The 25590-nt window shown below is 36.9% G+C and overlaps 1 protein-coding gene across 1 annotated transcript; it reads left to right on the top strand.

Annotated features, from left to right (window-relative positions):
• Positions 1-12796: 12796 nt before the first annotated feature.
• On the top strand, positions 12797-25093 carry LOC107032003 (putative RING-type E3 ubiquitin transferase C3H69). Its single transcript, XM_015233549.2, has 7 exons — positions 12797-12912; positions 14013-14100; positions 14187-14974; positions 18866-18935; positions 24460-24548; positions 24673-24733; positions 24832-25093. The coding sequence occupies exons 1-6, from the start codon at positions 12902-12904 to the stop codon at positions 24707-24709; spliced, it is 1083 nt and encodes a 360-aa protein (XP_015089035.1). The 5' UTR covers positions 12797-12901; the 3' UTR covers positions 24710-24733; positions 24832-25093.
• Positions 25094-25590: the final 497 nt, after the last annotated feature.

The raw sequence follows: 25590 nt of genomic DNA, 5'->3' as shown, positions 1-25590 counted from the left end.
TAATTTAGAATATCTTGCGGGAACAGCTCCGCGATGTGGACTTGTTCCCTGGCAAAAATCTGAAATTTGGAGTTCAAGTTTGACTTCACTAATAGGTCAACTTAAGTTAAAGGTCTTTTGGGTATTTCATGGGAGGGTTATATAATGATTTTAAATCAGTTTTACCTCACATTCACTCACTCAAACCAAATCCCCAAATCAAAACGCAAAAGCTCGCACCTCTCTCTACTTTCTCTCTTTATTCATCCTCCATTGGAAGAACAAGTAAGCTTAAAGAAGACAACAAAGTCTCCAAGGTTCTTACTAAAATTTTGTGGATAAATCTTAATTAAGTTATGGGTTCTTCACTCTTGGGATTCCTTTCCCCAAGAGTTCCTTTCAAAGTTGATTCTAAATCACCCAATTCCAAGGGTTTTAATCTACAAATGGATTTTCTTCTAAACTTGAAACAAATGACTGATTATGACTAATTGTGATTACCCATGGCTAACTAATTGTATATTGTTGAGTAATTGATGCTAATTAATGATACTTTTGTGGATATCATGGCCTTTCCCCAATTTTCTCAAATCTTGGATATTGCTTATTGATGGGAATTGATGAATGTATTGATTGTTCGACTTGTTTAGCTATTCTAATTCATCCATGGACTGCCTAGGGTCATGTATTGTTGGGATTGGGATCTAATTCTTGAATAATACATGATGAACCCTTTTTCCCTAACCCTAGGTTATGAATTGAAGTTAATTTGGATAGTGATGATACAATTGACTTAGTTCTTGTGTTGATTACTGTTATATAATGTTATTACATCTATTGATGGATGGATATATTTTTTTGATAATAAGATCTTGAAGAGGGCTTCTGATGGTGAATTGGTAACATCTTGTGATCTTGAATCCTTACTTCAATGATGATGGCCTATACTTGATGATGATGTTTAATTGAAGTATCACATATGATTAGATTAAGTAGGTGATGGTCTGATGAATGTAATTGAAATGTCTTGACTATATGAATTGTGAGATTATGATTAAGGTATGATGATATAAGGTTGATTGTGAATCACTTATGTGTCTTACTATGATATGATGATGATGGTGTGTTAATCTCACAAATGAAGGGTTACAATAAAAGGGCATTATCTTGCAATACCTAATGAGCTAAATGATATGTTGTACAAGGGTTAATCTCCTATGACCTACATTAAGCTATGATTGATTAATAAAGGCTTAAAGACATTTCAAAAATGACTTTAGCTTAGCACCGAACGAACTAGATATGAGAGGTGTCCCTTCCCAATGTGGGAAGGTAGGTTCACAATGGTTCTCATGATATAGAGATTACAACGTGAATGTGCATAAAGAGGGTCTCAAGCATGTCTCCTAGTTCTTGAACTATGTTGGCCCCATAGGAATACTAGATAATGGTGCCACCTAGAATGTTATGTTCATGTTTTGATTCTACCTTGGCATGTAGACCACCTTTTTTCGCTATAGGGTTTCATGACACCGGATTCCACATTTAGCTCATGTGGTCTATGTCGGTTAAGGCAATTATTCCCGAAAGTAAAATGAATGATTGAATGAAGATAGACATTGATTATGAAGACCTGACGGGTCTACTTAGGATAGGTAGGGGTATGGGACTCTACCTAGACATTGCACAAGTTAACTCTAACGGAGTCCTAGGAGATGTTCTTATGTATTATGATATCATGTATTATGAAATGTTGGCTTTATATGATGACACTCTTATATGATGTTGACTATGTTAATGAATATTCTATTGGTTTAAATGGCTATATGGGGTGATGACTACCTATGAGGATATGTTGTATGAAACAAATCATTACTTATGATATCCTATCTTGTTTACTTGATTATGTGGAGTTATGGGGCTTCACATGAGCATTGCACTTGTAGGCTTGAGATGGGATTGTTGGTAAGGGTTTTGTATGCTATGTTGATATGAACTATTGAACATGATGTGTTGATATGGCTTGATGTTGATGTTGTCTTTGGTTATGAACATGTCTTATGTTATTGTGATTTGTATCTCGTATATGCTCTCTTGTATGTGCATTAAAGTCTCTCCAAATGACTTAGCATGTTTTCTAAAGAAACGGTTCTTTTCATGCATCTCTTCAAATGGTTTTATATGCATATATCCATACTTAGTACAATTGGTTGTACTAACCCATATTTCTATGTTTTCTACAAATATGTAGGTTTTGGCCATTGAGTTTCAAGGAGGCCGATTGAAGAAGACTTGGAATCTTTTCTCCAAGTGTTGGTAGGTCCTCATGTTCGGGGATGTTACCTTTTCTACGTTCTAGCTTTGAAGTTGTATTGTCATAAAGATGTTTTTCATTACTTTATCATTTGCAACATTAATGTAAACCTATAATGGCATATTGACTTAGTATTGGCTATGTCCAACAATTCTACCCGTTTAGATTGTTTTATGTGAGAGGATATGAGTAGACTATTTCCTATGTATAGGCTTATGTTGTCTAACGAGAAGCCTATTTAAGCTAATTCCTGTGTGAGGAGTCTAAGTAAACTCCATAAGTAGTATGTGAGAAGTCTATGTAAACCTCAATGTATAAAAGTTTTAATTTTTCCGGAATTTTAATCTATGAAATGTAATGACGAATGTTAAGAGGCTAGTCTTAGTCCTCTCAGAGGATGGCGACGCCGGTTACGTCTAGGGGGTGCTCCCCGGTCGTGACAGTTTCAAACAAATAACCAAGGAAAGATGTCTATTAGAATAAGATGATAGCATTTCTGAATGTTTACAGTAATCTTTAAGATGCTCGTAGCTCTTCGAAATCTATTTGCAAACATTTTAGTTCATTGAAATCCAACAGATATGAGATGTCTATGGGATACATATTATAACTATATGTCGGAAGACTTCAGGAGGAGCCATGTCAGTTCACTAAAGGTGCAGCTCTAGAGTACCTTAAAAATATAAATACATACTTGAAGAGCATAGGTAAAAGTGTGGCAAAATTTGATATGCCACAAATCAAACAAAAATTGCATATAATTAAAGTGACACATATGAATGTCAAGAAATAATTAAAGAAATGTCTATGAAGGTCCAACTGAAGATATATATGCACAATCAAAGTTGAATCCACAACAAGTGCAAGCTTTCAAGACCATATTGTAAAAGACCAACTCTCACTAGGATTTTCTTTGTAGACGGACCGAGTGAAACTAGAAAATAATTTTTATATCGAACATCGCTAGAAAAAATCAAATTGAGAGGTATGCTAGCAATGACATCCACCAACATTGGGATAGTAGCAACAATCTTACAGAGAGGTTATACAACCCACTCAAGATTTGAAATACCTCCACCAAAAATGAATCAACAATGAAAAATATGTCAAAACAAGGTGATCGAGATAAACTAACTAGACAAGTCAAATTAATAATCTAGGACGAAGCACCGATGGCTAAGAAACACACAATTGAAATGATGGATCGAAATTTTCATGAAAAAATTTACCATACTACACCTTTTGGTGGAAAGGTCATGGTATTTGAAGGTTGCTTTCGACAAGTACTACCGGTGGTTCCTAATCAACATGAGCAGAGACGGTTAAAACAAGTTTGGTGAGGTCATATTTGTGGTAGTAGTGGAAAAGTTTCATTTAACATCCAATATGAGAGCAAGAGTTGATCCAAATTTTATTGACTTTTTGATTCATTTTGGAAACGACGAAGAAAGCACAATAGAAGACAATTTAACACTAATGTCACAACAAATGGTGGCCCAAGCAAGTGGTGATAGTCAGCCTGAAGAATGATTAATAATAAAAATATTACCATCGCTACAACAAATCGACAGATCGACAAATCTATAACTAAAAAGGCAATCTTAGCAAGTAAAACTGAATTTGTAAATAATCTAAATAAAATGTTGTTTACTCATTTTCCAAGGAAACTAGAACATATATTAGCTTTGACTCGGCGACAAATGATCGTAATAATTACTATAAAAAAGAATACTTGAGTAAATCAACACCAAATGTTCTACCACCGCATAGGTAACATACCCATTATGTCATTAACATTGAAATCAAATTACTTGAAATAGCTAAACAAGATAAAAAGACAAAGGTGAGGTAAAAATACAGAAAAACTGATGTATATTAACTACATATTTTGTTATCTTTGAAAGAGAATGTACCTATCATGATGATAAAGAATATGAACCCATGAAATGGTTTGTGCAAAAGAGACTCGATTGATTTGTAGAGGGTTTGAAAACAATGTCATAAATGTTGAAATAATAACGTGGACATATGTAACAAAGCAAGTGTTTATACAAAGAATCCAATCATCACCACCTGAGAATGAAGGATATCCTTTTAAATTTATTCATAAGCAACTTTTAATATGTCTATGTTTTGTAATGACGATAAAAAACTCAAGTTCAAACAATTCCTACTATTGAATTATATTTTTCGCAACATGTTTTCTCCCATGAACATTTGTATGTAACACTATCAAGAAAAATCTCAATGACCAAGACAAAAGTATTAGTTATAACTTAACAATCATATATGGCGACAAGGACATATACAACAAATATTGTATTCTAAGATGTATTAGGTAAGGGATTGACTGCTATCTTTTTAGCGTGACCAATTAGGAACAAAACCCACAGATTAGATGAAGCTAATGTAAATGTGATTGGTTGTATCTTATAGGTTCGATTAAAGAAGAGATGAGTTCATCATCACCGTGCAATTTATGAAGAAAATACAATTATTGTGTAAATAATTATGATATAAATGACTTGAAACTCCTGGAATGTGATTCATGTATTTCTAGATGGCATCATAACCAGTACCAAATGTTCCTTCGAGCAGAATTACATATTTACATCGTATTTAGAGCTTTCTCCCCAAGTTTCATGCTGAAGGAATATTGATTGTATTAAAGTGTTAACCTAATAAGGGAATACGTGGGAGATATATATAGGAGATATAGGAAGGAGTACTAGTCCTAATAGGACTAGGATTAAGGAGTACTAATCCTAATAGGACTAGGATTAGTACACAGTAAATACTAATATTATTTAATACTATTTATTTAATACTATCCGTTATTATCCCCCCTCAAGCTGAGCTGAGCGGAAGCGAACGGAAGCTTGGAACTGAGGTAATCGTGCTGTCGGCTCGGAAGAGGCTTGGTGAGAATATCAGCCGGTTGTTCTTTAGTGGGTACATACTGCACAATCATGGTGCCGGCCTGAACTTCATCGCGAACAAAGAGACAATCGGTATCAACATGCTTCATTCTGGTGTGTAGGACGGAATTCTTGGCCACATAGATGGTTGATTTGTTGTCACAATAGAGAGCAGGAACAGTGTGAGTGGTGCGGAGTTCGCGAAGAATATATGTGACCCACATGGTCTCAGCAGCAAGAAGAGCAAGGGCGCGGTATTCAGCTTCAGTCGAGGACCGAGAGACCTTGGGTTGTTTTTTTGTACACCAGGAGATCAGGTTCGGCCCCAAAAAAATGAGAAACCCCGATGTAGATTTTCTGTCATTTTTATCATTCGCCCAATCTGAATCTGAGAAACCCCGAAGCTCCAAGTCCCCGGGTCGAATGAGTAAACCACGACCAAGAGTGCCAAAAATGTACCTGAGAATGCGTTTTAGACAATGGTAATCATGTTCACTTGGTTGATGCATGCGCTGAGCAACTCGGTTGACAGCAAACTGGATGTCAGGACGGGTAATGGCCAGATACTGTAGAGCCCCAATGAGGCTGCGGAAGTGGGTGATATCGGCAAAGGGGGTGTCGGCTCCATTCGTAGACGAAGAGACTGCCATCGGTGTTGGTTGACTGGTGCATTTTTCCAGTCCAGCTTTCTGCAACAGATCTCGAGCATATTTTGACTGATGAAGAAACAAGCCGCTGCCTGTCCGAGAAACCTCCATTCCCAGAAAATAATGTAACGGGCCAAGGTCCTTCATTTTGAAGGTAGTATGCATAGCTCGAGTGACATCCTGAATGAGAGCTGCAGTAGAGCCTGTAATAATGATATCATCTACATAGACAAGAAGAATGACTGTACCGTGTGCTGAATGTCGAGTAAACAGACTCGTGTCGTGTACGCAACACGTGAAGCCGAGTCCCTGGAGGAACGTTTTCAGACGTGTGTACCAAGCACGGGGGGCTTGCTTGAGCCCATACAGAGACTTCTGGAGTTTGCAAACATGTTGAGGGAAGCGGGGATCAACATAGCCCGGTGGTTGCGTCATGTAGATAGTTTCATCAAGCATGCCATGAAGAAAAGCATTGGAAACATCCAACTGATTGATGAGCCAATTGTTGCGCACGGCGAGTGACAGTACCAGGCGAATGGTTTCCTGCCGAATAACAGGACTGAATGTCTCGGAGTAATCAAGCCCATACTCCTGATTGTAGCCTTTAGCAACCAAACGAGCCTTGTACCTGGAAATACTGCCATCCGCATTGTGTTTAATTTTGTACACCCATTTACAGCCCACTGGGTGCCGCCCATGGGGCTTAGGTACAAGAACCCAAGTTTTCTGATCAGTCAAAGCCTTAAACTCGTCATCCATAGCATGACGCCAATAAGCATTTTTTGAGGCAACAGAGTAGGTTGTTGGTTCACTATCGGGAAGGGGTGTATTTGGTAGTATGGTAGCCTGAAAGGTTTTGGGTTTAAAGATACCGGCTTTGCCACGGGTTAACATGGGATGAGTATTGGGGGGTGGCACGGGCGGTGGTGATTCGGGGGTGGCCGGGAAGGACCCAAAACGGATCGGGCTGGAGATGTTGTGGGTATGGGGTGGTTCGGGTTGGTTGTGAGTGTGGGTGGTGGTTGCGGGTGTATTGTGGGTGACGGTCGAAGGGGTGATGAGGGGTGGTTGGGTAGTGGGTGGAGGTGTGGGGGAAGGTGGTGAGGGACCCTGTGAGTATGTTGGAAAAAGGGGAAGGACGCCAATGAATGATGTATTTGTGGAGGAGGAAATAGACTCGTAGGGAAACTCATTTTCGACAAATTTGACATGACGAGATATGTAGACTTTATGAGTTTGTGGGTCAAGACAGCGATAACCCTTGGAGGTAGGATGATAGCCCAAAAAAATACAAGGACGGGATCGAGGTTGTAATTTGTGAGTAATATGAGGGCGTAGCCAAGGGTAGGCAAGACACCCAAAGACGCGGAGGTTGGTATAATTGGGAAGTTCTTGGTAAAGGAGTTGATAGGGTGATTTGTTGGAGAGAGTGTGACTGGGCATTCTGTTAATGAGGTAGTTTGCGGTGGCTAGAGCTTCTACCCAAAAGGAGACAGGGAGATGAGATTGATGTAGAAGAGTAACCACCGTTTCAATGAGATGGCGATGCTTACGCTCAGCCACCCCATTCTGTTCGGGAGTGTATGGACAGGAGGTTTGATGTATAATTCCCAGGGATTGCAGAAACTGGCCAAAGATGTTATTGACATATTCCTTTCCATTGTCACTTCGAAAAAGTTTAACATGAGAATTGAATTGTGTTTTAACCATTTTTTCAAAAGTGACAAAGGTGGTGTATGCCTGTGATTTGTGTTTTAGTGGGTACAACCAAGTGTATTTTGTAAAATCATCCACAAAACAAATATAATAGCGAAAACCAGCAAATGAAGGAACAGCAGTAGGACCCCATAGGTCAGAATGAATAAGTTGAAAAGGTGCAGTTGTACGCTTCTCAGATAAAGTAAAAGGTAATTTATGAGATTTAGCAATTGAACAGGAGTCACAATTGTTTACATGAATGGAAGAAAAACCTAATTGAGACATTAAAGAATTTATTATTTGAGTAGACGGGTGACCCAGACGACTGTGCCACAACAGACTGTGGCCATCAGCCGAAAGAGCCACCGGAGCCACAGGAACGCTTTCTGAAACTGGGTGGGCAGACGAACTTGTGCCAGGAAGAACGTACAGACCATGCTCACAGGGGCCCTGAAAAATCACCCTCTTGGTAGTATTGTCTAGGATCTGAAAATCATTAGAGGTGAACAAGAGTGAGCAATTATTGTCTTTTGTGAATTGGTGAACTGAAAGGAGATTGGATTTAATAGAAGGGACGTGGGTAAGGTTACCTAGGTGAAAGATAGCGGTGGGGGTTTTAATGGTACCCGTGCCAGTGTGAGAAATATTAAGGGACTCACCGTTGCCAACAGTAATACCATTGGAGCCATGATATGGATTTGGAGCGTTAAGCTTGGATAGATCAGAAGTAACGTGCATGTTGGCCCCAGTATCCAACAGCCATTCAGAGGAAGGGCCGGCTTGAGATGCATAATTGGCACGGTTATCACTATTTCGGCTCTCCTCATACCGAAACCAGCAACGAACAGCGGTGTGTCCTGTTTTCTGACAGATTTGACAAGTTGGACGATCCCGCTCGTAAGTGCCCTGCCCGCCGCTGGAAGATGACTGCCCGCCGCTGCCGAAGGAGTGCAGGCTGTTGTTGCTGCCGTGCTGCTGACCGTCGTACGGCGGACGACTGCCCTGCCGACCGCCGCGCCCGCGGCCTCCGCTGTTTCTGCCGTAGCCGCCGCGGCTCCCCTGCCGGCCGCCACCACGCCCCCCGCGATAGTTCTGGCTTGCGGTGAGGGCGGTGGCCGGCTCCATAACAGCGGCTTCTCGGAGAAGAAGTTTGCTCTCCAGATCCACGTTGATTTCTTCACTTTTTAGCCACGAGGAGAGAGTATCCAGGTCAACGGGCGTTGGACTGATGCGAACCGCCTGTTTAATGGAGGAGTAAGCTGATGGGAGCCCCCGAACGACGCACATGACGAGATCTTTTTCGGGAATGATTTCGTTCACGGTGTCGAGGGCTGTGATGATGGTGGAGACCTCGTCTAAATACTCCGCCATAGTTTTCGTGCCTTTGGTAATTGTGTGGAGACGATCACGCAATTGAAAAATATGAGAGTGGGAAATTGATGCATAGCGTGTTGCGAGGGCCGTCCACAGGGCTGAAGCAGTTGTGTAGGATCGGACGTGTTTCTGAACCGTGGGAGAGATGACCGCAATCAAACATGATCGGATCTGGCCATCCACGGCTTTCCAGGCGGCATGGGCCGGATTGGTTTTTTCTGATTTGTCCGTGGCGGTGATGACTGCCGGCGGCGGTTCTGTGCTTCCATCGACGTATTTGAGAAGGTAATTGGCCTCAAGGGCTGTAAGAACGGTGATTTTCCATGTAGGGTAATTTATGTCTGATAATTTTTCGGGAATCAGGGCATGAAGATGCCTGAGAAGGAGTTTAACGCCAGAAGGAAGTGAATCGAGAGGATCCACCTCGGTTGTCATGGCTGCCGCCGCCCAAGAGAAGAGAGGGAACGATCGGTGCCCTAAAGAGAGAAAAAAACCTAGAGAAAAGAAGATCTAGGTTTTCTGGCTCTTGATACCATGAAGGAATATTGATTGTATTAAAGTGTTAACCTAATAAGGGAATACATGGGAGATATATATAGGAGATATAGGAAGGAGTACTAATCCTAATAGGACTAGGATTAAGGAGTACTAATCCTAATAGGACTAGGATTAGTACACAGTAAATACTAATATTATTTAATACTATTTATTTTATACTATCTGTTATTATATGCATCTAAATCAAGCCAATTAGTCGGGCATAATAGAGTACTGTTTAGAAACTAATATTTGATTTTTGAGAAACATCTATACAAAGTATGCGCTTATATATTTAATATATTGAGTAATGGAAGAATGCATACAATTCATTATTAACTTAGGTATAAGGGTCTAGTTCAAATAATTACAACGATATATTGTGATGAATATGTATTCTTACTGTTTTACAATTTATGAATGACATGACGAGACAACCACGTGAAACGCACGTGAGGTAAATGTAAAGATTATTGATCATTTTCCCTTCATTTAATGCAAAAGTAACACTATCTAAATTACCAAAAGATGTATAAAGGTAAATATTATACTAAAAAGATAGGCCATAAAGAACAAACTATCAGATAAAAAAGACCAAGTTTACACTTATTACTTTTATGTAGGAATTTTTTTTTAGGCGAAATGGTCTTGTATGAGTTTTTATTCTGAATTCTTCTTCTTAACCCTTTGCCATCTAAACCCCATAATCCGTCGAAACACAACATCTTCAACACTAATTTTGACTTGACATCCTATATGGAAGTTGATATCAAAGAGCGTGTGATACACACCTATTATGAGCGTAAGACCCTTTGAAAGGGGTCTAAAAGTCACACTAGGGCTTTATAAAGCCATCATCTTCTCATTTGCATCTAACATGATCATTTTGGACAAAATTTGAGGTTTTCTGGCTTCTTTTTCGATCTTCTATCCTCAAATTTTTTCTCGTCATTACACTGCTCTCTATATCATGGATTTGCGCTTACTTTTTTTCTTCAATATTGGTTGTTCTTGTTGTATTCTTCTTCAGAACCATGAAAAATTCAATTTTGGTAGAATCCTATAATCTAATCAAAATCATAAAATACGCCATTGAAGGCATAAAACTACTACAAAAACATCATACACTAACGTTCAGCACAAAACAAAGTAAAATCCCAAAATAATTTCAACAAAATCAATGTAGTTTACTTAAACCCCAAGATCAAACATAAACACACATAAGAGATGAAACCTAGACTAAATGACAAATAATTTGAAAACCTATATTGATAAGTTGAAATCAAACAAATACAACAACAAAAACTTAAATAATTTCCGGCAGTTGACCCCCTTGTTTAAGTTATCTACCATCCAAATGAACCATGTTTCAGTCCTAGACCAAACCGAACCTCACTTCCTTTTTCTCCTCCTTCACACCTTCTCCGATCAAACCACTTTCATTCTCATCATCACCAACAAGCTTCAACCAGTAGCTATATAAGTGAGCCAACAAGAAGAAAAACAACTCCACCAATAAACCTCGACCTTTGCAACGTCGCCATCCCTAAACTTCGACGAGATTGTGAACAAGAAGCCTACCCAATAGATCCCCACTCTTCCTCAACGCCACCAGTCACCACTTAAATCCCAACCCAATAGAATACAAAATCAACTCCGATCTTTAAGGATATTGTGGCTAACCATAATCATTTCGACATTTTTTCTTCAATGTAAAGAGTGGAAGAGGTCGGGAAAGAAAGATCGCAAGGAAGATGAGAGAGAGAAATGAAATGAGATTGCGATTTGTGGGAATGGGGATAGCTATGGCAGAGGCAAATACAAATTGAAAAAAGAACTACATATAAAATAATCAAATATGATAAAAGGGAAGGATGACATGAAGTGGCTATATATGTACTCATCATTTTATAATCATACATATCATTTTATAATTATTTTTAATATTATGTGTCAAAAGTTTGTGATGTACACATAGTTGAGTAGGAAAAAATGGGTTCAAAATGTTGTGTTTTGATGGATTAAGGGGTGTAGATGACAAATAGATAAGTAGAATAGTTCACAATACAAACTCAGACAAATACAAAGGTCCATTAGACCATTTTTGCCAAAATTTAACAATGTAACTTTGCTAAATACAATTTTTTTATTGCCGACAACATCAATATGAAAGAAACTCACATTAAGTACACATATTTTTCTATTGGATCAATCGTAGGAAGAATATATATATATATATATATATAGATAGATAGATAGATAGATAGATAGATAGATAGATAGAGAGAGAGAGACTCGTTCCACAAACACAGAGAAATCAAATACATGTTGCAACTTTTCAAAAAAGATTAATTACTAATTAAAATGGACACCACTTTAATATTTTGGAGGTAAAAACATTTATGAGTAGGTAATTTAAGGCCTCATTTGTTTGCTCTTAATGAGGGTCTGAATGTTAATCATTTAAATTCGCCTCATGAAGTGTGTTTTTTTTAAGGACTGAATCTTAATTATTCAGATTCAATTCATTAAGTTCGTTTATTTTATTTTTTTATAAGCCTCTTAATGGGTCTGAATGTCTGAATGAATCAAATTTGTAACACACTCTTAACACAATTCAAACTCAAAAATAAGACACCTATCTTAATTCAACTACAACTCAACGACTCAAAAAAGTTATTTTTTATTTAATTAATGTTATACATGCTTACCGTTATTATTTACTTTATTCTTATTAACTTAATATACGTATTTTACTTTCATAAATTAATCAATATATTTGAATTGATATATAATGTTTAGAACGATTCCAAAAAACAAGAAAGTATTATTTATTTGATTGATAACAATAAAGACGTCTATTATAAAATAAAATATTTTCCTAAACAATATACTTACTACTCTATATAAACTATTTTACATTGCATTATATTAGATTCTCAAAGTTTTTTAGTGCAAAAACTAGTCATATTAATAATGTAACTTGATGTTAAATTCTTAAAAGATAAATCATATCACCTTATTGCACTTAAAAATGTTAAAAATATTATTTTCTATTAAAAAATTATTTTACTAACATAAGATTTTTATAATATTTTATTGATATATCGTTTAATTTCATATGCACGTGTCTCAATGACAACATTTTAATATTCAGATGTTTATTCAGATTTACACATCTAAATCTTAATGCACGTCTTAATATTTAAATATGTATTCAGGTTCAATGAGGTCTAAAAGGGTGTTTAGATAATTTAATTTTAAAATTTAAAAATTACTGCTTTTAAAACTAGACTATAGAACAATGTTGTAAAAGGGGGAATTACAATAATTTTTTATTAAACCTAATATATTTCAAAGTAGAAGTAAAAAAAGAAAATCCAACCGCCACCTCAGGGTTGGACTGTCAGAACTCAGAGGCAAAGGTGGAAGCCATGTCCAAAAGGTGCATTTTTTGATTTTGATTTTTCATTAGGGTCCAGCTGTTTGTTTTTTTCTACATCATCAATCAATCCTGCTATTGTTGTGTAATAATCCTGAACATTCTCAGGGATTCTATGTTGTAATCATGGTGATTTATCAGAAACTCATCTGAATATTTCCTCGCCGTCTCGTTTTAACCTCTTAACTTTAATGGGTGATTTTGTAGTGATTCCTAAGTTTAGCTAAAAGCTTTATTTGGGAATCATTATGGAACAACTAATTATAGAAAGTTTTGTTTTGCCTCTTTCTTTTCCTTTTTTTTTTTTGGGTTTATGACAAATTGAAACGCGCGGCTGCTACCTTTGGTGCCTTATTCGTGCAATTAATGATTATTCTTGAAGCAGGGGCCTTCATGAAATATTTTCTTATTTAATCATGGAGCACTAGATTTGGGTTTTTTTCATTTGATTGATATAGAGGATTGTATATAATAGTTTTTATCGTTTGAAAGTGGATTTCTGCTTTGGTTTATGGGAAATCATACACAATTTAATGATTGACTACTATTCTGTTTCCCTAGTCACATATGAGAATGTTTCATATGCTTGTTTACATTTTTAGCATGCTTATACGGTTTTCAACGGTTTTATTGCAAAATTAACTCAGTATATTGGTGAATATATAGTTTGTATTACTTTGTGTTTATCGTGATTATGATATTTTTTGTAAATAAACTGCAAGAAACTCCGATTATATGCCATTGATGTTTGTCTTCTTTGATGGTTATAAGTAATTTCAAGGAAATTGATGGGGTTTTCATTATTATCTTGGTCATTAAATTTAAGTGGTTGTTTAAAACATTCATTGTTTGTTTATGGTGTGTATCCATATTCATTTTTAAAAAAAGAACAGAGTCCTCTTTTACTGATAAGCAATATAAAAGTTAATATCTGAAGAGGTAAATTGATACTAGTTTTTATTTTACGTTAACTATCTACCTTAATATTTCCATTGACAAAGTATATTGTTACTTTCAATCAAATTGTAATTCTATTTGTTTGATGATTCTCTTCTAGGTGGCCATTTTATTTAAATCACAATGTGCTTCTAATTTTTCTCCAGGGTTCTTTGCAAGTTCTTTGCACATGGGGCATGTCTGAAGGGGGATCATTGTGAGTTTTCACATGATTGGAACAATCCTTCTAATAATGTAACGTTCTTGACAATTTAGTTTGATGATCAAGGATTAATTGATCCTTTACTTTCTGATTGTTTTCCCTTGGATCATTGTTGCAGGTATGTACCTACTACCAAAAAGGATCTTGTGCTTATGGAAGCAGGTGTAGATATGATCATGTTAAACTGTCTCGATCACAACCTTCAGCTCAGTCTTCAGCACAACCTCAACAATATCTGCTTTCAAGTTCTACGCCTATCAATGTGTCTCCTGGAATGGGTGCACATAACGCAGATGTTCTGCCAGGCATTTCTACTGAGTATTTAGCTTCAAGCAGACCTTATGACGCTTCCAGCCAACCAGCATGGAACCAAAAGTCAGAGCTTCAAGATGCATTAGAGATTGATGACATGATTGAGTTAAACAGTGATAATCCAGCTGATCGGTCAATCTGTGCTTTTGCTGCTGCTGGTAATTGTCCTCGGGGAGAAAAGTGTCCTCGTGTTCATGGAGATCTGTGTCCAACCTGCGGAAAGCATTGCTTGCATCCTTTCAGGCCCGAGGAAAGAGAGGAGCATATAAAAACATGTGAGAACAAGCAAAAGCACCTTGATTTATTGAAGCGCAGTCAAGAAATAGAATGCAGTGTATGCCTTGAACGCGTTCTTTCCAAGTCAACAGCAGCTGAGAGGAAGTTTGGGATCCTTTCTGAGTGTGATCATCCGTTTTGTGTATCGTGTATAAGGAATTGGCGTGGCAGTTCTTCCTCTGGGATGGATGTTAATTCTGCACTGAGGGCGTGTCCCATATGCAGAAAGCTTTCATATTTTGTCATTCCAAGTGTTATTTGGTACTTCACAAAAGAAGAGAAGGAAGAAATAGTTGACAACTACAAAAACAAACTCAGGTTTATCACTTTCTCTTTCCTTTTCACTACTTATCTTTCATTTTGTTAAACGATCGTAATACTAGCGATGTCATATGAGAGTCAATGTTGAACCTCTAAGAGTCCAGCATATCCATATGATGTGTTGCCCTCAAATGCATGCACAACATATATGCGGATTGTTTGAACCTTTTCTTGTCAACACAATTAGAATTAGTTTAGTTTAGTTGCTGGATGATCACAAGCCATTGTGATTATTGGATACTGAAAATAATTGATTAACATACTTCGAATGATTATTGGATATCATTGGAAGAAAATATTTTAGAGTTATGGTTTTATCGAACAACCTGTTGAATTCTTCAATTAATTCGACTTGTTGATTTATCTTGTACCTTAAAGAATAACATTACTCATAGAATTTCATCAAATATTTACTTGCCTGTTTAATTTATTCTAAGCTCTATGTTTCTATGAGATTTCAGGTAAATAATGAATTAATGATTTCTTGCACTAATTGACTAAGCACGACAAATATATTTATTTGTATCCTTATTTATGAATTGATTCCCTGATGGCTAGGTTCAAGAATTTGCTATTCAATCCTATTGCAATCAAGAAGTTCCTTTTTATAGTCAACTCAAGATTCATAGGTAGTATCTAATAGTTGGCCAGACAATCAACTAATTAAACTCCGGATATGAATAAACAAACCAATATGATAAATTAAACCCGTCTAATTAACATTTGTGTATCAACATTAAGGCAGGACCATAGCTCTAGAATTAGAGAATTTAGCTACACATCGTCATGGTAGAAAACTGGAACAAAACTCGAATATATCTCAAATATATAAAAATCAATAAAACAAGGGAAAAAGAAGAGCTCTAGATGAATCCCAAGCTTTACAAGCTCTTATTAGATGGCTTCCTCCACAATTACTATTGTGCCAGATGACCTAAAAGATGTGTTCTCAGCTTTTATATGTGGTACAGAAGTCGTGGGTCAAGCTTAACAGTGTCTCAGCTTTTGTTGTGGTGTTTCATGTACTCAGAAGTCAATTAACAATTCAATAATAAACTCATTAAACAGTGTCATCAAATATTTGTGTTCGGGAGGCTTTCAAGAACGAGTCTTGTAATCAGTGTGGCTACCTACTTGGTATTTCTTTCTTTCCAAATTGTCCAAAAAAACAAGCTGGGACAATTCTCTATCTTCCTCTGCCTTTGCCTCACATCCTATCTCTTCCCAACTTGCTCATGTTTGAGAAATCTTGCGAAACATTATTCAAGTGATGCCACTAAGATTAAGAACATCCTCCATATATGCTCTGTTGTCTTACAATTGAGAAAAATAAGGTTCACCATATCTGATGTTTCCCCTACACAAACAACATCTGGGACAAAGAGTAATCCCTCTTTCATCAAGTTATCCTGAGTAAGTACAACTTCCTTTGCCAGACTCCAAACAAAACTAGAAACTTAATATGTTATCTTCTTCCATATGTGCTTCCAGGACCATTCTTCAATATACTGATTTGTTTGGTTCAAAGCTTTATAGGCTACATTAACTTTGTATGCACCACTGTTGTGCCCATTCCACCAAATTCTATTTACCCCTTTCTGTAAGCCACCAAAGCTTCCCAAGAGATTGTTAAATTTAGTCACCCTATTCAGCTCCCCGTTAGTAGGCATTCTTCAAAAGGTAATATCCCATCCCTGGTTTGACCATTGTTCTGCAACTATTTTATATTGGTGATGTACTAGGTTGAAAATGTCACAAAGTCTGTCTAATAGGCTTTCTGTTCCAGGCCATACATCCTTCCAAAACACAGTTTTACTACCATCTTCAACTTAAATGGAAGAGTGGTTCTTCGAATCAGGCCATTGGACCTGATAGATCTCTACAAACTGATCTCAGAAGGGGTATTGACCTCATTGGTCATCCACCTGTCCTCTTCGTCATATTCTGTTTTGATGGCTCTTCCTCATAATATATGATCTTCTTGTGTGTATTTCCTAGGCCATTTAATTTTTAAAGCCTAGTTCTAAAACTCTAGGTCTCTGATTCCCAGTCCTCCCTCCTTCTTGCTCACTGATGAGGCCTTCCATTTCACCAAATGAAAACTATCTTCTCCTTATTTCCTTGCCACCAAAAAGGATGTTCTAATGATGTCTAGTCTTTTAATAACTCCAATGGCAATTGGAAACAAATATATTATGTAGAGGAGGGCATCTAACACAGAGTTGATAAGTATGACTCTTCCTCCCAGGGACAAATATTGGGACTTGCACCTAGTTATTTTCTTCTCACACTTCGCAATAACACCATTCCAAATTTTGGATTTTTCTCCTTAAGGCGTACCATGATATACAGTGGGCAGGGACCCAACTTCTTCTTCCCAACATTGATTCTAGGAACTCCATATCAGTAACCTCATTATTTGGGAAGAAGGAGCTCTTCCTCCAATTGATGGGAACACCTAAACACATTCAAAGAGAACCAAAATCACCCTCAGGTGCATAAGTTGTTTTACATTTGCAGCATAGAAGATAAGGGTGTCATCTGCTAAGTTGCTCAGGTGTGGGTGTCCGATATGGGTGCGGATCTAGATGTCGAATCCTTCATGATCTAATTTTTAAGATTTGGGGATTGGATCCATGTACGTATACGGCTTGTGGGGATTCGCCTAAAAATAATTAAAATATCTTAATATAGAGTTATAAAACCTAAATTATGAGATATTATGTGGAGAACTTATGGTGAATCTTGGAAGGAGATTAAAGGAAAAAGAGTGACATAGAAATTTCTATATAAAAGGTATTCCATTTTCTTCAATTTCACCTTAGCTTTTTGTATTGATTATGGGAATATTAAAATTGTCCAGACTTTCCCCATCGATTTTGGTCAAAGTACCCAAAATTTGTTTACCAAATCGGACACGGATTCCACACCCACACCCATGTCGTGTCGACACGGGTGTGGCACCAAAAGTGAAGAGTCCGAGCAACTTAGGTCATAAATTTGTGATTGCCATGTTGCTGTTGTCACTCCTAGCCATTAAATTCCATTAATCCAGCCATTGTACTTTTCTGTTTTCACCATGTTAATACCTTCTGTAGTTTGAGCTTTGGAAAAACCAGCAGGCAAACCATTTGTACGGACAGATAACATACTGTTGAAATGCATTGTTGAATCCAATTGATCCATTTGAGTCCAAATGCCATCCCTTTTAGAATATCAAGCAAGAACTCCTAGTTGGCATGATCATATGTCTTTTCAATGCGAAGCTTGGATAAAATGCCATGTTTTTTCTGTCTGATATTTGAGCTGGGCGTTAAATACCCCTTGTTGGGCTTGCATAAAACACCAGGTTGCTTAACCTATTTTACATCCGGCTTCAAGGCTGTAGCAATTAGCAAACCGCTGGTGACCCTTTGACTGCAACAATTAGAATTTGAAATATTACATAAAAGGGGATTCAACATATCTTTTTCCTTGTGACTGGATTAGTGAATTCCTTCTCTCGAGAGCTGAAGTTCTTTTACAGTCACATTTTCCTAGATTACTCTCCAAAGTAATAACTAAGATCCTTAATTTTCATATCATGAAAGTTTGCTTCAATTTTGATGTTCAAGCTTTCAGAATGATACACATGAACATTCAAAGGGTAAACTTAAAAATCTAGCAAGGCAGTAGCTGTCTTGTAATGCGGGATAGTAGTTATATTTATCACATTGATGTGATGCAGCCACTTTTAAATTGAGATGGAGTATATTTATGCTTTGTAAAGCTTTTAACTAGGATGCTTCCATGCCCCAAGCTTCTCTCAATGGGAAAACTGAACAGAAAGCAAAAGATTCTCTGATGTGCCATTTTTTGAAGTAATTCCTTTTTAATTCTTGTTTTCAGATCTATTGATTGCAAGCACTTTGACTTTGGGAATGGGACTTGTCCATTTGGGACTAGCTGTTTCTACAAGGTAAGAAGTGTTAAGATGCCTGACTATAGTTGGAATTTTATTTTTTTTAATTAGTGACAGTGGTTTATTGCTGCGGAATAGATCTTTTTTACATAAATTACATCATTGTACGTGAAGCAACAAAAATACACTTCTATAACAACAATCACACATTAGCCGCAAACAAGTTAGGCCAGCTTTCTGACTTCCCACTTTTTTCATTTATGCTCGCGTCATATCATCATCTATCGTGGTTGTGGAGGAACTCGCTCTACACTTCAAAACTAGCTGTGAAACATATATGTTTATCTATTAAAAACCCATGTAAATCAACATACATGAATTCTTTGGGGGTCGTTTGGTTGGAAACAAGTTATCCTAGGATAATTATCACGGGATAACTTATCCTACCATGTAATTGGGATAGCTTATCCCATCACTATGATATAAATGGTGGGATAAGTTATCCCAAGCATGACAACCAAACAAGATACAATTTTTTTTATCCCATCACTATTATTTTTAATCCCTCACACCAAGCGAGCCCTTAGTATTATACTAGCATGTAAAAAATACATATAATATTATACTAGCATACCATATGTACAAATATCATACCTCAGATATAGAAAGTCATACACATTCCAGTAGAAATAACATTAACCATATATTATCTAGTATCTGAATATATGCACATCACTTCACATATATTGTACCCCACTAACCAGTTCTAGCTTGGAAAACTTTTTCCCATTGATTTCAAAGTCTTTAACTTTCCTCTTCCACAACTTTACCGTGTCTTGAAATCCCTTAAGCGACTCCAATCTATTCAAAAGAATTCTCAAATGATGTGGAGTTTGAAAAAGTAAGGAAGACTATTGAATCTTGTATACTTGAACTAGAGATGTGTATAATGTACCAAAATGTCTTTTTGAAGATATTGATATCAAAGGGTTACTAAATATAGAAAATGACATTCTTAAGGAGAGGAAGACACATAAGTTAAAACAGAGGAAATACGACCTTCTAATTTTGAAATAGTAATAATAGGTGTGAATGTAATCAAAGGTTTCACGAAAGATGCTTTTCAACAACTTGTACCTACTTTTCAACCATGTTTTGGATGAAACAAAACAAAAAACCAGAGTGTTTAGAAGGAATTTCAATGGTTGGGAAATCGAGACCGTGACTGATTTTTTTTGGAAGGTTGGAAGCTTTTACAGAAACAAGGGATGAACATGATAGATTATGGTGGATCAGAAATAAAAAAGGCACGTTCAAGGTTAACTCTGCATATAAGTTGCTAAATCAAGATGGACAACAACCTTCTCTTTGGCCTTGGAAGCAGATTTGGAAACCTAAAATCCCTTTCAAGGTGTCATGTTTCACTTGGCTTCTGGCAAGAGAAGCAATTTTAACACATGAAAATCTCAAGAAAAGGAAGTTTTCCATGTGTTCTAGATGCTATTTATGTGGGGAAGAAGTTGAGACAGTCAATCATCAGTTTCTCCAGTGTAGAATAACATCCCAGCTATGGATGATTTTCATTAGGCTCAGGGGTTCTGCTTGGGCTATGCCTAACAGAATCATGCATCTTTTATACAGTTGGGGAGAAGTAGGGATGGGAGCTGCAGATAGAGATAGATGGAGGATTGTCCCAGCCTGTATTTGGTGGGACTGTTTGGAAAGAAAGAAATGCTAGATGTTTTGAGAGCAAGAATTGTGATCTCCAAAAGATCAAACTAAATTGTATCAGGCTTTTTTGTTTCTGGTGCAAGCTAGTGTATTTAGAGAACACTGAATCCATTATAGATATCCTAGGTTCCTGTTAGGATTCAGATTCAATTTTTTCTTTTACTTTGTGACAAGCTGTAAATATGGTTTGGTGCAACCCAAGCACTGGTTTCAATGAATATACACAATGATACCTTCTTAAAAAAAAGGGGGGGGGGGGGGAGAAACTCAAACTTTATAAGAACAAAGAAATCGAGAAACTGCTCCAAATTTTCAATGGACCAATAAGGCTTTGTCGGAGCAGAGGTCATAGGGTGGTGTAGAGTAGCCAAGTGAGCTTTAAGTATTTTTTGATCGAAAGCTGGAGAAGCTTCACGTGTTGGTGCGTAAGATGGTGGTGAGAGTATCTAGGGGCATGTAAAATCTCATGTGCGTCTGTCGGTTGTGTGTTTCTTGAGACCTCAGGAGGATGGGTGAGCTAATTTCTTTTAAATTGACCTTTGGATCTTAGCTGAAAACTGAGAATTGACATCTCATCCTCGTTTAACCAATTTCCCTTTACTCTTTTTTTTCTTTGGTTTCTTGAGTAGAAAAAGAATAAGAGGAGAAGAAAGAAGAAACTGTCAGAGTAAAGGCTAAAGTCCTTGGCTCTGATACAAACTACAACAATATCATACCCAATGTAATCCACAAGTGTGTCTAAAGAGGGTAAAGTGTATGCAAACCCCATTCCTACCTCATGGAGGTGGAGAGGTTCTGTTTGAAATACCCTTGGCTCAAGTGCTTTAAATCAAAATGAAGAAGGAATATGACAATAAAGTAATCAAGTCAATTAATGTGGAAAGCAGGATTGGCATCCATAGAAAGAACAATAACAACAAAATACTGTAGTAATTGAAACACTATAAACAAGATGTTGACAACTATCAAACGTAAAAAACTACATGTAGTCATGTACAAGGCTAATACTACAACATACATGGTGCTTCTAGACTCCCACCAAGCTAAATATTGCTGAAAAATGGGACAAAGCTCAACTACCTACTAATTTTCTACCATCAATGACCTCCAAATGCTTCTATCTAAGGTCATGTACTTTGTAAGATGAACCAGTGCCATGTTCTTCGTAATTATCTCTCTCCAATACTTCTTCGGCCTACCTTTAACTCTTCTCATACCTTACTATATCCAACCTCTCACACCTCCTCACTAGGCATCTACACCTCTTCTCTTTACATTCCCAAACCATCTCAAACTCACTTCCCGCATCATGTACACTACAAAGGTCACTCCCACCTTGTCCTGATATCTTCATTCTTGATCTTTTCTCTTCTAGTATGCCTATACATCAATCTTAACATCCTCATTTTTGCAACTTGCATCTTTTGAACAGGATAGTCCTTGATAGACAAACACTTTATCAAGAAAGTAGGTCGCCTAACCACCACTCCGTAGAGCTTACCTAAGTTTTGGTGTCCTTTTTACCACACAAGATTCCCGAGGCGAGGCTCCATTTTATCCAACCGCACCAATACGATGTGTGGCATCATCATCAATCTCCCTTGGATTAAAGACCCATGATACTTGAAAACGACTCTCTTGGGGATGACCTGCAACCAGTGCCTTATGATGAAGTGGCTATGAAGATTTTCTTCCGATGAGCAAGCTATGTGGAAAGATGTAATACAAGCCAAATATGAAATGGAGGATCTCTGGATAACTAAAATGGTCACTAGCACTTACAGGTCAAGCCATTGGAGAGCCATCAAAAACCATTGGCCAAAACTCACAGGAAACTGCAATATTAAATTGGGTGATGGAGGAAAACCTCTTTTAGGGAAGATAGAAGGCTTGAACAAGGATCTTTAAAAACCTTGTCCCCGGATATTTTCACCCTAAACCAGCAGTAAAGGGACACTCTGGTAGAGATGTGGTCAAACAAAGGGTGAAATCTGAGTTATAGAAGACCTCTAAATGACTGGGAGATCCAAGGTTGGTTGAGTTTTACAAGGTCTTGGGGCAGTTCAAAGGAACTATTGATGAACAAGATAGTTTGGGATGGCTGGATCATAATCAGGACAATTTCATTGTTAGAAGAGCGTAGAAAAAGTTTAATCCTTGTAACTGTCAGAGGAATGGGTGGCCATGGAAGCTAATATGGAAAACTAAATCCCTTACAAAGTACTTGTTTTACTTGGCTCCTTGCTAAGCAGACAGTTTTGATCCAGGAAAATCTTATGAAAAGAAATATTCAACTGATACCTAGGTGCCTTCTGTATGGTGAAGAAGTAGAGACTACTAACATTTTGTGGAATGTTTTTATCAATCTGAAGGGCATGAAATGGGTTATGCCTAGGAAACTTACGCAGACTCTGAAGATAAGCAAGCCGTTTTGACCCAGGAAAATCTTATGAAAAGAAATATTCAACTGAGTTCTAGGTGCCTTCTATGTGGTGAAGAAGAAGTAGAGACTACTAACATTTTGTGGAATGTTTTTATCAATCTGAAGGGGGTGAAATGGGTTATGCCTAGGAAACTAACGCAGACTCTGAAGATATGGCGCAGTTGTGCAAGCATTATTGGGCTTAAAAAAAGATGGAAAATCATTCAGCTTGCAACTGGTGCTCTGTGTGGAGAGTAAGAAGTCTCAGATGCATCCAAAACATGAGTAATTCCATCCAGAAGATTAAGATGAACTGCTTAGTTTTGTTTCTATTTTGGTGTAAACAGGAGTACATGGTATATCTAGTATCAGTTACAGATGTTTTAGGTTTCTTGTAAATTTTGCTATAGGGATTAAAGATCTTCCTGCTACTCTTCACAAATGTAATTAGGAACCTGTAATTTGTTGTGGCAGGTTATGGTTTTTTGTTTTGGAATAGAATACAAGTTGTTACCTTCTTAAAAAAAAGAAGCTAAAAGCAACTTGGACGAAAAAATGAGTTACTTAGACAAATTTTTTTTGTCGATAACCTCAGACTAATCAATCGAATATTGATTAATACGTGATATCATGTAAAGAAATAAGAGATTTAAGAATTAATGGCTTGATCATTCCCTCGAGCATATTGGGGTCTTTAAACAGGAAGAAGTAATACCTAGTAATTCCTATGTCTATTTGCATAATTATCGTGACTCTAAACCTTTCCTATACATACAAGGAAACGGCTCTTGCCATTTTAATGATTTTATAATTATTAACACTCTCCCCAGATCATTAAGAACTTCCTTCTTGTCTGTTGAGACAATGACCTTTTTGCTAGGCGTTAGAATTCTGATAGAATGATTTCAAAGTAGGATGTTGATGTAGTTAACCTTTGTAGGTCTGGGTTGCTGCGTCTAACATTTTCAAGTTTGGAATTTTGAATCTGATGTGCCCAAAGATATTAATATGATGTGATCTTCAAAACATATGACACATTAGCGTTTTGTGAGATTCATGCTTATTAGTTTCAGCCTAGCTACATTTTCTTTACTTTTCCAGTCTGACTTGATAATAGTTCATCCCAAGTCTGTTGATTTTTCGGTTGTTTAGTTTCCACTGGTAATATTGAATAACAAGAAGTGGAAAGTTTAGTTTTTTATGTTCCCATGCAAATCAAATGCAATTCACTTTCACACAAATCGCAGGATAAGTTCTCTCCTGAAAGGAGATTCTTGATCAAATTTAGACATTTCTTTGCTCAAGAATAGTGATATTACATCATGTTAGCAATGTTTCTCCTTTATATTTCCCATCTTTTGTCTTTGTTCACATTTTGATATTTTTGTTTAAGATGCTTATTGTTGACATTGTGATCTCCTATTGCAGCATCAACACCGTGATGGTCGTGTGGAGGAAATGGTACTACGCCATCTTGGCTCTGAAGATGGAAGCACAGTAATCGCTAAAAATATCAGGTCATATGTCCTTGAACTTTTATTTCTTCATGATTTGACTACTCACTCTCTTACATGGTGTTATACTTTGCTTTGGTTTATGATCATCATTTGATTCGCTCTTCTATGTTGCTGGTTTCCTCAGGCTCTCGGACTTCTTTAGGAATTTGGAAATTAGGTGAACAGTTTCTTTTAGTAATTTCAAGGTATGTTCAAATCATCCTGTTTGCTTTTTCTCTTTTGTATTGGTGGCATTTTTGCCCAATTAATGGATTTATTTGGTGTGATATTTTTTTCGAGACAGGAAAAAGAAAGACTATAGAGCTCCTTTTGAAATGGAAATTGAATCAGTAATTAAAATGTTTTTTGGGGCTTACCTCGATCAGTAATTCCACCTACCAATCCACTATTTAATGTTCTTCGAATTTTTGTTCATGATCGATCTAAGTTAATACATTGTTTGATGATCAACTTTAAAATTGATGTATATGGGGTTATGATCTAAATAAACATTTCTTCATGTCTCGAAAGGTAATCAATTCACTCGAAGGCAATGCTTATTTCAATTGCTATCTTCTCCCTTCACGATGATCAGCAATTGCGAACATTATGTTATATACAATAGTTCTTTATAACACTTTGTAAGTGACCTTTGGTTTCATGGTTGAGTTTCCTTCACTGGCTGCTTTTAGTGTTGAGTTGAAAGCACTTCATCATGCAACTCAAGTTCTGAATAGACTAAGCAGTCGATTGCAACTATAATTGGATGTGAATCCATGTCGAATCCCGCAAGGAGCAATGTCTAGGTGTGCCTAGTTGTAAGAAATCTCTTCAATCTTAGTCCAATCAATATATATATATATATATATATATATATATATATATAAAGCTGAATAGAAAAACTGATGTGGCATGCCTATATGGCTCCATTCCAATTTATCTTTTTTCTCAATTTTTTGAACTTGTTTTTTTTTTTTATAAAAATAATAATCTACTAAATACATCTAATGCATCTATTAACTTACAATTAAAGAGGACAATGAAAAGTTTTTACATAAATGAT

Source organism: Solanum pennellii, chromosome 10 (assembly GCF_001406875.1).
Source record: "Solanum pennellii chromosome 10, SPENNV200".
NCBI classification, from domain to species: domain Eukaryota; kingdom Viridiplantae; phylum Streptophyta; class Magnoliopsida; order Solanales; family Solanaceae; genus Solanum; species Solanum pennellii.
Note: the sequence above shows the minus strand (reverse complement) of the source record. Positions and strands in the feature narration are given on the sequence as shown.